This window comes from Carcharhinus amblyrhynchos, chromosome 9 (assembly GCF_965287045.1).
Source record: "Carcharhinus amblyrhynchos chromosome 9, sCarAmb.v2.hapA, whole genome shotgun sequence".
In the NCBI taxonomy this organism is placed as follows: Eukaryota; Metazoa; Chordata; class Chondrichthyes; order Carcharhiniformes; family Carcharhinidae; genus Carcharhinus; species Carcharhinus amblyrhynchos.
This window is the reverse complement of record NC_137332.1, coordinates 52,738,601-52,751,820: the sequence shown is the minus strand read 5'-3', so window position 1 is coordinate 52,751,820 and position 13,220 is coordinate 52,738,601. Positions and strand designations below refer to the sequence as shown.

Sequence of the window (13,220 nt, the reverse complement as noted above, 5' to 3'; positions counted from 1 at the left end):
ATACCAGGTACACTACACCCTGTCATAGCCTGTATCCAATCTATTTAGTCTATTGAAGGAAGTTTCTGCATAAATAGTCCCTGATCCCCAAAGATAATCAAGCAAGTCTCAAATGTTCATCCATCCTCATTCTCCACCATTCAACTCTTGCTTGCATCCCTCTACAGACAGAATAAAACACCTTGTCTGTGTCTGTCAGTTTATTATAACTAAGCGCTTCAGGGACTTTTATTTAATGTTTTGCTGTTTGAACTTTCCAGGAACGGCTGAGAGTGCATCAGGCTGCACAGATACAGCTGCAAGCACTGAAGCAGTTTTGTCTAATGTGAATCAATTCCGTAAGGACTTCATCACTAGAATCTGGCTGACGTACCGCCGTGAGTTCCCACAGTTAAAAGGATGCACACTTACAACAGACTGTGGCTGGGGCTGCACACTGAGATCTGGTCAAATGTTGTTGGCCCAAAGTCTTCTGCTCCATTTTCTTGGGCGAGGTGAGCTTTCTACTGATGGAAACCTATTGTAGATTTTACAATGCTAGCTCAGTGGCTGAATTCAACAAACCCTACATGTCAGAATGAACCCTGGCTTGATCACTGTTCTGTGCTGTGTTAGCTGCCCTGTATAGGAGTGATAATGGCATTCTAACATTTGGCCAAATGAAAATAACTATGTGGTATCCCAAATTTGAAATGCATGTGCTTAGTACATGCATTTGAGTGCAGTGCAAGCCACTATGAGTACACAAAACCTATAATGTTTCCTATATTTCTGCACTGCCCCCATATATTCCTTGGCTGAGAGGCCAGGTAGATGATCTGATCCAGTACCTCTCCCAGTGCTCATCCCACTCTTGTATTTAAAAAGAATCATTGTGCAGATGTGAGAACTGAGGAACCCAGGCAGAATTCCCTCTATTATACTAGGAACACTGAAACAAATTGAGATGCCCCATAATGCAGTGTTGGATAAAATTGACTACTCAGGGCATGATGATCAGGCGGCACCTGTGTTCTGATCCACTGCTACATCAATAAAGCGTTTATCTTCTTCGCCAGTAGAAGAATATCTGTGAATACTTGTTTTATTTCAAAGTTTAATTGATGGGTCATATTCCCTTGCAGATTGGTTCTGGCCGGATGCACTCCAATTGGTTACCTTAGACTCTGAGCTGTTCAAAGCCAAGCCATCAACAATGTCTGAGAGTGATGCAGGTTTTGCCTTCCTGCCACCTTTAGAAAAACCGCTACAGAATATGGGTGAACAGCTGGGCTCCTCAAGTAGTAAGAAACAAACTCCAAAGTTAGATCCTGCCAATACAGCAAGCGAAGATGAAAAGTTGCATCGGAAGATAATATCCTGGTTAGCAGATACCCCAACAGCCATATTTGGAATGCACAAACTGATAGAGCTGGGAGAAAACTCTGGCAAGCGAGCAGGGGATTGGTATGGGCCAGCTGTAGTTGCCCACATTTTAAGGTGAGCAGACATTACAGGTTTTATTTTGATAAACTTAGTGCAGGACACTACCGAAGCTTAAAAATGTAGACAAAGCAAGATAAACCAACTAGAAGAACGACGAGAGGAATTTAAGAGATTTTGGTTGCCAGGCATTCAAGTAACAGTTTTTAATGTTCCTTGGTTATTGTATCGTGAGATTTTAAGGAGGAAGGAGGGAGCCTATAACAGCTTTGAATAAATGAGAAAAAATGTTTCAATTAACTATTGTATCAATAAAACAGAGGGAGAGATAAGGAATGTTGGAGACTAAAGAGGGATCAAAATTTGACCAACTTTTCCTTTATATTCAGTATTTTGAATAAATGTTCTCTCTTGCTTTGTCCTCCAAGTCATATCACTGCAGCCAAAAGAGCCTTAGCCTCCGAAAGTGGCTGAATGTGGAACAGGGTTCAAATGTACGTTTATTTCCATGCTGTGGTACTATACCCAGTTTAGTATTGCTTTTTTATTTCTTTGAACTTCTCTGTAATGTAGCAACTTGAGAACCTTGCAGTAATAATCGTAGATGTTTTGTTTCAATTTGTTATGGGATGGGGGTGATGCTAGCAAGGCTGCCCATATTGCTTGAGCTTGTAGCCTTGAGAAGGTGATGGTAGACCTTCTCCTTGGTCCTTGTACTATTGTGTGGATTTATGGAATATTGCTTTAGTGACTATGAAGGAACAGCACTTATATATGTTCAGAACAAGATAATGAGCAATTGGGAGTGGAGCTTGAAGGTAATCATATTTCCATAGCATTGCGTTTTGTACTTTTTGGTAGAGGTCAAAGGGAGGAATCTGCTGTCACAGTGCCCTTGGTGAGTTGCTTCAGTCAATCCTTTGAATAGTACATGCTGCAGCCACAGTGCAACAGTGTTGGAGGGAATGGATATTGAGTCCATCTTCAGGAGTACTGATCAGGTGGATTGCTCTGACAGGGTAACATTGAGTTGCTTGAGTGTTGCAATTTCACCCTCCAGGAGAGTGGTGAGTGTTCCATCATGCTCCTGGGTTGAGACTTGTAGATGCCGCACAGGCTTTGAGGGTTCACTCATTGCACATTACCAATCCTCTGCCCCGTTCTTGTAAGCACGTTATTGTTATGACTGTGTCAGTTAAGCTTCTGGTCACTCCTGTGATGTTAATGATGGAGGTGCTTCGAGATGGTGATGCCATTGAGGCTCAGGAGAAATGTTTGGACTTTCTCTTGTTTGAGATAGTAACAGAAATGTGCCACTTATCATCTGCAGCCTGGATGTTGTCCCGGTCCTGCTGTCAGCTGGCATGGGCGGTTCTATTATCAAAGGAGTTGTGAATGGAGCTGAGCACTGGAATTGTGAGTGAAAAACCACATTTTTGGCATTACAATGGTGGGAACGCCATTGATGAAGCAATTGCTTTGATGAATGTCCTCTGACAACTACAAATAGTCCACTTTTGTGTCATGTATGACACAAAATGCTGGAGAGTTTTTCATTCAACCTGTTGACTTCATTTTCACTAGGCTTTGGTTGAATGCAACTTTGGTCTTAATGGCAGCTGTTCCACTTCTCTGGCATTCAGCTGTTACAAAGATGTCTGGATGAAACCTTTGAGGTCTGAAATGAGGTTAAGCCTGAATCCAAAGTGAGCATCAGCCAGTATTGGTGATGAGGTTTTGCTTAATGACATCGGCTCCTTCTATTACATTGATTAGGAGGAGTCTTATAATTGGATAGGTTAGAATTATCATGGGTTTTTAGCAGGTAAGGCATGTCTGGGCAACTTTCTAGATTGTTGTATTGTAACATCTTGGTTGGGGTGAGGGGATGGTTAGTTCTGATGTGCAGGTCTCCAGCATCACAAGCAAGCTGTTGTCAGAGCCTTACAGCCTTTGCCATGAAAATGGCTCATCGTAATTGTGATTAATTGACAAGATAAGTGACCAATAGACTGCTTGATAGTGAAATTCTTTTGCATTTCAGGCTCCCTATTTTAGGATCTTTTCCTTCCCCTTGCACATTGTGTATTCTCTCTCCAACAGACACATATCTTTTTCCCCATTTGACAACAGTCCTTTTCAGTCATATTACCTCCCCATCTGCCCAACCTTAAAAAGGTTCGTTCCAAATTTTGCTTCCATCCTGTCCCTGAAATAATTTCTCACAGGCTCCTTACAAGCCATCAGATTGAGACTGGTTTCAAACCTAAACAGCGGCTCAAGGTATGACAATTTATCTTTCTTTATCTTTTCCCTTTCTCCTTATATCTCTGAACTGAGGAATTCTGTTTCTGTTTCTATTTCTTGAACACTTGCATTAGTATTGTAAAGATTGGGGGAAAAAAAAACTGGTCCACCAGTTTTAAGTTCAAAGCAGAACTGAGAGTTGGTAAATTGCTGAGCATTAGGACAGCTCACACAGTACCTCCCTCCCTAATTCCCAAAAAAACTCCTTTAATGTGATCTAAATGCACCCTTCAAGTATGATCTAAACACATTACAATTTTACAAAATGTAAACTTATTGCTGTGCGCAGCTTGAGCACAATAGGTGCTTTGAATAGGTCTGGATTTCCTAAGGTTCTGGCCCCACTTACAGAATTGGAGGAAAATGCATCTCTATTGGACAAGATTGATGATTTTTAAGAGAAGTAATGGCATTTGTTGATTTTCGTTCTGAACATCGACAACTAGACAGCACAGAAAATAAATTTACTACACTTCTATTCCGATGTCCATCATGATGTTAACAGTTGAAAAAGTTTTTCTATGGGAACTGCTTGATAATTATCCAGTGGGGAGACTGAGTGGTGACATAAATTGTCATACCTTGAGCCACTGTTTATGTTTGAAACCAGTCTCAATCTGATGGCTTGTAAGGAGCCTGTGAGAAATTATTTTGGAGTGATCTTATTACAGATGCCAATTTAGTATTAGTATTGGTAAGCTAATTCAGAAAATCCATAAAATGAGGAAAATAAAAATATAGTGATCTAGCAGGGTGGGGAGGGATGCTTGTTTGATATGTTGGTTGAGGCACATTTTGGGGCAGAGCAAAACTTTTTAACTATACATCTAATGAAACTATAATTCTAAAGTACTTGATGTTGAAATAGGGTTCCTGAAATGGGCATTTCATTTTCTGGTGCTAATGCTTTGTGTGCAAAATAATGTACTTTAAGTAAAAAAAGTTGCTTAAAGTAATGCTGTATTGCTGCACAATATTGATGCATTGTACTTTGACCTCAAATCTTTTCCTTACAGTAAAAATTCAGCTGTTTTGAGTTTTATAAAATAAAATCAGTCCAATTCAATTAGCACTGATTCCAAGGTGACTGTCTAAACCTATTTAAATCCATTGCTTAGGAGAGCAGTGGAAGATGCAGTGGAGCCCGAGCTGCAAGGAATAACAGTTTACGTTGCTCAGGACTGTACGGGTGAGTGACACGGTATGGTAATGAGAAAAACTGACTGGGCACCTTGCCCAGTTCTGCCAGTCATCTGAAATTGATGATGCCAGGCAGTGCTTAACATTATTGAACATAACTCATGTCTGATGTGTTAAGCCAGTGCTTCTGTGTTCTACATGAGGGTAATTTTAATCCTTTTTTAATGTTTTCACTTCAAAATGAAGATCAAGGTGGTCATGGCTGTACATTTACTCTAGTATAAACAATGTCATTATTTTAGTAAACTACAACACCCATTTTCATTTAGTATACAAACCAAAAAGGCTTCAACTTTATAGCAGGCCAATCAACATTTTGAAATAGGAAAAAAAAAGACACGATAACAATTAGTTGGAATCTTACAACAGGAGAGTTTCTTTATGATTGATTGAAACAAAGAGGGAAGCATAAAATGTCTAGGCTAAGATGTGGTGATGCATTTTAATTATTTGTAAATGAATAAATTCATATACAGTATTCACACCTCAGGAACCTGGCACAAAGGGCTGTTTGCTTAAAAATGTTAACTCAAATGGGCATGCAAAAGACATGAGAAAAACAACAGCCTTGGTTTTGATCTAATCCACCTGATAAATACATTTGGCTCAGATCCCCAATTTACACCCAACTTGAATATGTTGACTCCAGTGAAGTATGAAGTCAGTTGGGGTGTGAATTGGGCATCCAACCTAAACCTCCTTGTTAGTTAGGATAAAATCAGTGCTTGAAAAGTTAATACATTCTATTTCTGTTCCAAATTTCTATTTATGATCTTTTCTCTCTATTTTAACTGGCTGTTTAATTCTAATTGGCCTTTTCATATTTTTTAAAATGTATTTTTGTTCATTGAAGTGTGTCTACTACTTCTTGGTCCTCTAGAATAATTGCAAGTTGGACGAAAATATGTTACTATTTAATATTTTCTAATTATACAATGCAAATTCTGTAATATATTTGAATAGTGGTGGTAGTGACTTATTTTATGTTATAAATTATCTGAAGCATTACTGATGTTGTTAATGCACAAACCTATCCAGAAGAGAGAGAAGTCAACCCCAGTTAGCTATCCTACATGAAAAAGAATTGGTGAAGTCTCAATCTAAGCTCTTAGTTTTTACTTGGTACTGGTTGACACAAAACTTGACAAACACTCTCAGAAGCTACAAGATGATTGATGTGGTAAAAGTTAAAATATCTCTCAAATTTTGAAGAAAGGTTGAAATGCATTGGGGTAGACCATCCGACACTTTCTTTTAAACTTAATTGTCTAGAATTGGTGGCAGAGTGGTAACACTGCTACCTCACAGCACCAACTTTGGGTGACTGGAGTTTGCACATTCTCCCTGGGTCTGTGTGGGTTCCTTTCAGGTGCTCCAGTTTCCTCCCACTGTCCAAAAATGTGAAAAAGTTAGGTAGATCGGCTATGCTAAAATGATATCAGATTTTTATGATGTAATGATGGTGTCCAAAGATGTTTAGGTTGGGGGATTAGTGGGGTAAATGCAGTGGGGTTGCAGGGATAGGGTGGGGAGATAGCCCTGGGTGAGATGATCTGTTAGAGAGTTAGTGCAGAACTGTTGGTTGAATGGCCTCCTTCTGCACTGTAGGGATTCTATATGCTATTTATATTTACATTATTTTCAAAAAGATAATAGAATAATTTTTACATCATAAAAATCTGATATCATTTTAATTGTGAAGAACAAAACTGTGTCCAAAATCAGTAACTAAGTAAGTTATTTTTACTTATGAAAAACTGAAATAAAAGGCCAAGAACCATTGTAAGGACATCATTGTAAGGTTGAAAAGGGTGAAAGAAGCTATGAAATAGGTGTAGACGCTAAGCTTGGGTTTCTAAAGCCAGAAGTACTTCAGATTAAAAGTGTTGATACAATTTCAATGTTCTGGAAGATTCTAAATTGGAATAGTAGATGATACCATAAATTTTGGATTCATTACACTAGATGCAGGGGAAAGGAAGATGATGTAGGAAAGTACATTTGGAGTTTTGGAAGAGCAAAACTATTATTAAACTGTTACTATCTTTTTCAGTTTATATTGCTGATGTAATAGAAAAACATTTGCAAGCTGTTGGATCTGGAATACCAAAGTCATCAGACAGGAGAGCTGTTGTTATCTTAATACCAGTGAGACTTGGAGGGGAGAAGGTCAACCCTGAGTACAAAGAGATTGTAAAGGTAATGCTGATGGAACCTCTTACTTTAGGATCTGTCATTCTATGACGTTTTATAAATCCTCTTCTCATCCTAATTTCAAATTCTTCCATTTTCCAAAAGGGATTAAGTTATATCTCCAATGATGAGGATTTCCTGGGGCATGTTCATTTAAAATCTTTTCTGTGCTGCTTAATGTTGGTCTGAGATGGAGCAGCATTGGGACACTGCAATAAGCCTTGGTATCTCTGGCCAAGGATGGATAGAAAAGTTAACCAACTTCCTGTGGTTGACTATTCTCCAGTGGCTTCTGCTGAGTAGTGTATGTGTATACATCTATTGAAAATAGAATTCATCTTGGTTGTTGCACCATCCATCCACGGCTACCTAGCTTATGACACAGTGTTGAAGCTCTCATAAATAACTCCCATTTGAGTAAGATACTGGCGAATGGTTGGCACTGAAGCGGGAACGCATCAGCCTTATCAAGTAGTGGGGAATGGATAGGGTGAAAGGCAAATAAACTACCAGAGTATTGCTGTTTAAAAGTATACACATTAGTGAGAGTCAGTTGTTGTAAGGCCAATAAATCTAAGCATACCATCTTGACCTCCAATTTCTGCACTCCAATTTCTGAACTCAGTCAGTTGAAAGGCCTTTAGTCTAATCACTTTTCAACATGATATTGTGTAATTTCACTGAAGCTACTGTATTCTGACCAAGGGATTGTGGAATATATAATTGCTCACCTGAATAAATATGTGCTGTAACAACCAGATTGGTATCCAGGTGTTGGAGGAGCTGCTGAATTTACTTATTGTCAGTAAACACTTTATGGTTTTTATTCAATTTTCATGTCATAGATTGATCTGGGTTTCTTACTAGTTTAAAACCAGTCATTAATGTCAGTTTTCAGGCAGTGGCATTTTCTTTAGGGCTGCCTGTGGCAAGACAAGTGCCCTGAGATACAACAACGTTAAATGGGTGTGCTGCTTATTGTGACTAACAGATACTGACAGTTTATCTAAATAATCTAAACAAGGCCCAAAGCTCGTATTCCAGCTGACCTCTAACCTCACTGTTGGAACACATGCTGTCTGCACCCCATTGAGGTGAAAATCATAATCTATTCCAAGGATATTGATTCCTTTTTGGGCTGCAGTTCCGTAGCAGAAGCTGACTTCAGCACCTTGGCCAAATGGCTGTTGTTTAATTGTGCCTGTAGTTTGAATGCAAGTTGAGTCACAATAATTCTGTCCTCTGTGTCGATGCATCCATATTTCCAACAGAGATTATTGATAGAATTGAGAAAGCGAGAAGGGGAAACTCCTCAGTTTACTAGTTCTGAAACAATTTATAACACATCATTCCAGCTGAGTTTAATCAATTTAGCACAGGCTAGGAATTGAATCTAGGACATTTCTTTGTTTGGCCCAGCTACTTAATTACTCAGCTGAGTTATCTGAGGCAGTGGGTACATGCTTATTTTGTATTTTCACTCAAATTAGTTGCAACATTTTCTAAACCATTAAGGCATCATTGAATGGTCCAATAAGAATATTGTCGTCTTCTATGTTAAAAGCCTTTAGAGCCACGCAGTAAATTACCCTTCCCTGTGGCCTTGAATTTATTCACATGATAAGCTTTTATTGCACTTCACTTAACATATGAAAAGTATGCTAACTAAGCATGCTTAACTGGGCAGGTAATAAATACCTTGAATGTTTCCAGGGTCAAGGCTGCTTCGTCATTTAAAAAGTACACTGTTTTTATGTTCATTGTAGAGAACTGTCTATAAATGAGTCAAGGCCAACAGCTGATTAATATTTGTGTTCCTGTGATCAGTGAAGACATTCAGTTTGAATATTTATAAACCCCCTTCAATTCCAAAAATGAATTGGTGTTATTACGTAGAATTGAAGCTTCCTGATGGCTCAATGGATAATTGACATTGCCAATATATTAGTGACACTGTCAGATCAGCAGAGTCCAAGATTCCTAAATTAGCTGGTATCTGTCAGGACATTGGTGTTGCCCCCTGTTAAGAGGGGCAGTTAGTGAGGGTATCTATTCCTGATGTATTCCAGTTCCCATCACTGGAAATTCTGTGCTTATTTGGACATCAAATTATGGTAGAATTGGAAAACAAAATACATTTCCCCCTGCTCCCCCCACCCCTGCCACTGGCAGGACCAAACAATCCCACTGGCAGGAATGGATGGAAAATCCCACCCAGAGTTGATGGTGGTGTCTCTGTAAAACATGCCAAGGAGTCCAGGAACAAGCATAACAAATTTGTTTGATTGATATTGGATGAAATACAGTACTCATGAAACTCATCAGTATAAGTCCAAATGTAACACTATTGTTCAAGAAAGGAGAGAGAAAATAGGGAACTACAGTTAGCCTTACAATCATTGTGAGAATGCTGAAATCTGTTAAAGTCCTAACAATGCATTTAGAAAAGTATAGTATGATGAGAACAAATCAACATGATTTTATGAAAGGGAAATTGTGTGACAAATTTATTTGAGTATTTTGAGGATGTAACTACTGTAGGTGTGGCATATAAAGTGACCCCACTTTCTGATATCAAAAATCATGTTTTTGCATATATTCAGCGTATAATTTGATTCCTCTTTCAGCTGTGAAATGGTATACTTACCTCAGTAGTCAACCTCAATTTTTCACCCCAGAAATGCATGTTTTACTTAGCTCATACTGATTGTCAGAGAGGATCAAATAGGCAACATGGGCTGTGCTGTGAAGATGATGTGCGGGACTTTGAGATATGCCCACAGAGGGAAAATCATACATGTCATGGCTAACAGAATTGGGTCTGCTTACAAACAAAACATATAATGCTTTTTTCGGGCTAAAAGTTCAAACATTCATTAACTCATCAAATAACTGCTGCAGCAAGCAGGAAGGGAATTTGGTTTTAGTGACAAACTGGTATGAGACTGGAAGAGGTATTGATCTGCCCTGAAGAAAATACCCAGTTCAAATGTACTCTAGAGCAGGAACCAGCCATTGGCTTGATCTTGAGAAGCATTTATCAAAATGGGCCCTCGAAAGCTATCAGAATGGTTACATCATCAGCAGAAATACTATGTGTACATGTACACTTAATTGGGTCAAATCAAACCTTTGAGTCCAGCAAGGATTTCAGAACAACAGCTAATTGGTGCAGCTGCTTTATAGAACAAAACATTCTGGTTTAGTGGCAAAAGACCAAGATTGCTCAGAGAATACCTTGATGTCAAAATTCATCTATTCTGCATAGGCCAAAACAGGAGTACCCATTTTATCACATTGGCAACATGGATGAAAATCCAATGAATTTTGATATGTCCAGCAGCTAAACTGTGGAGTGGAAAGATTTAAGAACAATTCTCTAGTGAAAATAATAGGATATGAGAAGACTGGTTTTGTGGTGGCACTAGCCAATGATGCCACAGCCAAAGTGACACAAAGTAGTTTCACATCTTCCATTTCCATCAAAAGCAATGGAAATAAAAATCAGGAGAGTTGTGAAGCAGGTTTTGGATTCGATGCCGAAGACAATAAATTTGACAGTTTTAAAATGCTTTCGTTGTAGTTAAAGGTATCTTCGTATAATTAGTGAATTCAACAAACCATACCACAGTATGAATTACTGTTTTTTTTTCATATTTAAAAATGTCAACCACCTACACCAGCACCAGTAGTGCACATTTTATGCTCAGTGAATAAGTTAACCCTGTTTTTGGGAAGACTTTTAAAGACTTCTAAGGTTGACTTTTACAGCATAATCTGTGGTAGTGGGGTAGGTAAAGGCGTTTGATAATATGCCACACAAAAGGTTAAGGCGAGGGTTCATGGAGTTGGGGAATGTATATTAGCATTCCTTAGAGCATTGGTTACAAGACTGAGAGTGAGGATCAATATGTCATTTTCAAGTTAGCAGGCGGTAGGATCAATGCTATAGGCCTCAACTATTATAATTTATATTAATGACTTGGATGAAGAGTCAAAGAATAATGTATTTGCTGATGATACAAAACTAGGTGGAATATAAGCTGTGAGGAGGACAGAAAGAATCTGCAGAAGGATTTTGAGAGATTAAGTGTGTGGGCAGCAAGGTGACAGATGAATATAATGTGGGGAATGTAAGGCTTTTCGGTTTGGTTGTAAGAATAGAAAAGCAGAATATTTTGTAAAAGACATGAAAACTTGTAAATGTTTATGTTCAGAGAAACCTGGGTGTGCTCGTACAAGAAACACAAAAAATATGCAGATATATTGAGCAATTAGGAGGGAAACGGCATGGAGTACAAGAATAAAGAAGTATCACTATAGTTTTCCAGAGCTTTGGTGTGACCACATCTAGAATACTGTTTGCAGTCTTGGTCTTCATAGTTAAGAAAGATACATATTTGCATTGGATGTAGTACAGCAAAGGTTCACTGGATTGGTCCCTTGGATAAGAGAACTGTCCTATGTTGAGAAGCTAAGTAAATCAGTACTGTATTCTCTGGAATTTAAAAGAATGAGAGGTGATCTCATTGAAACATTCAAGATTATGACAAGATTTGACCAAGTAGATACAAGGGGTTGTTTCTCTGGTTGGGGAATCCAGAAAAAGGCGGCACAGTCTCAGGACAAGGGGCTGATCGTTTGGGACTGAGATGAGGAGAAATTTCTTCACTCAAAGGCTTGTCAATCTTTGGAATTTTCTGTGATTGGTGTTGCCCTTTCTGTGGAGAGTAGTCTGGTCTGTTGGTTCCTTCTTATAATATGTAGCTGAGAAAGTCTTCAAAGATTGTCGAGGTAATTTGACTGTAATAGTGTAAGATGTATAGCAGCAAACTGACAGCCCACTTCACATCTCCTGAGTCCATAGTAGGCAATGGAAATAAAAGTAAGGAGAGGTGTGAAAAAGGCTGTTGATTTGTCATTATCTGTTTTGCATCTTCTCAGTTAATATTACCCAATCTTCATGTTCTATCTTACTGACTGAAAGGTAGTATTTTTTCAGTTAGAAGTGTCTGGTTGAGGGATGGGGGTTGGGTGGAAGAAAGCAGTGTCTTTCATCTTTGATTTAAAAAAATAGCTCTGTTTGGTGTATTTGGCATGAGTTGAAAAAAGCAGAACCTACCCTCACATGCTTTCACTTTTTTTTGGAAAAGGGGATGTTGAGTCTTGAGTTCTGCGTTGGAATTATTGGTGGAAAACCAAAACAGTCTTTCTTCTTTGTGGGATTTCAAGGTTTGTGTGTTTTACTTGTGATATTTTTATGTAAATACTCAGCTGTATAATTATAGACTTTGTCCTATGACTGTACTTTTGGATTGTCTAACATTAGGATGTTGTCAGTAGTGGAATTATGATTAGATGAGGCTATCATATTAAATTTATATTAACTGTTTATGTACTATTATGTACGTAGTTTATGTACTATTTTCCCAACAGAGTATGGGTTTTAATGTACTAAATAAACGTAGTGACAACATTGAGACTATTCACTTCTTAAAACAGTAAAATATACCTTAATAGTTTGCTTTTATTTCAGTGCTGCGAACTGAAAATATGCTATCTTGTGTTCTGCAGGAATAAGAGGATAGAATATCTAAATATCATTTCCGACATAATGATATCATGCAAAAAATGTCAACTTTTTCCTAATATATGATGTTTTGGTGTCAATTTTACAATAATAATATGTACATAATTTTGAAATGTTATGCTAAATTATGCACAATGATAAATAACTTTTACAGATTTAATGCAACCAAAAAAGACTAATGTTGGTACTAAGATAGGCTGAAAATGAGTTTATTCACATAGTCTACCCTTCCTTCAGAGCTCACCGACAGCCATACTTATAAAATAGCAGTAGCCTTCTGTTTAGGATTGAGGAATATGTTAAATATTAACTATCCACAACCATGTTAATCCTGAATTTTTAAAAATTATTTGAAAAGTGCCTTTTGAATCAATTGAGAATATTTTTCTAATTTGATCTTCCTTCCAAAACACAAAAGGAAAACAAATATATTAAGCAGGAACAAAGTGAAATTAAAGATTTTTTTAAATTGGAAAATCTAAAGAGTAAGAAAAAAGGGTATATATGT

The 13,220-nt window shown here is 37.9% G+C and overlaps 1 protein-coding gene across 3 annotated transcripts in view; it reads left to right on the top strand.

Moving 5' to 3' along the window:
* atg4c (autophagy related 4C, cysteine peptidase) overlaps positions 1–13,220 on the top strand; it is a 63,394-nt gene that overhangs the window by 25,784 nt on the left and 24,390 nt on the right. For all 3 annotated transcript variants that reach the window (XM_080195635.1, XM_080195637.1, XM_080195636.1), the window contains exons 4-8: positions 261–494; positions 1,125–1,479; positions 4,848–4,918; positions 6,983–7,128; positions 12,276–12,354. In XM_080195635.1, the coding sequence (XP_080051761.1) occupies positions 261–494; positions 1,125–1,479; positions 4,848–4,918; positions 6,983–7,128; positions 12,276–12,354 (885 nt within the window). The remainder of the gene's footprint in view (positions 1–260; positions 495–1,124; positions 1,480–4,847; positions 4,919–6,982; positions 7,129–12,275; positions 12,355–13,220) is intronic.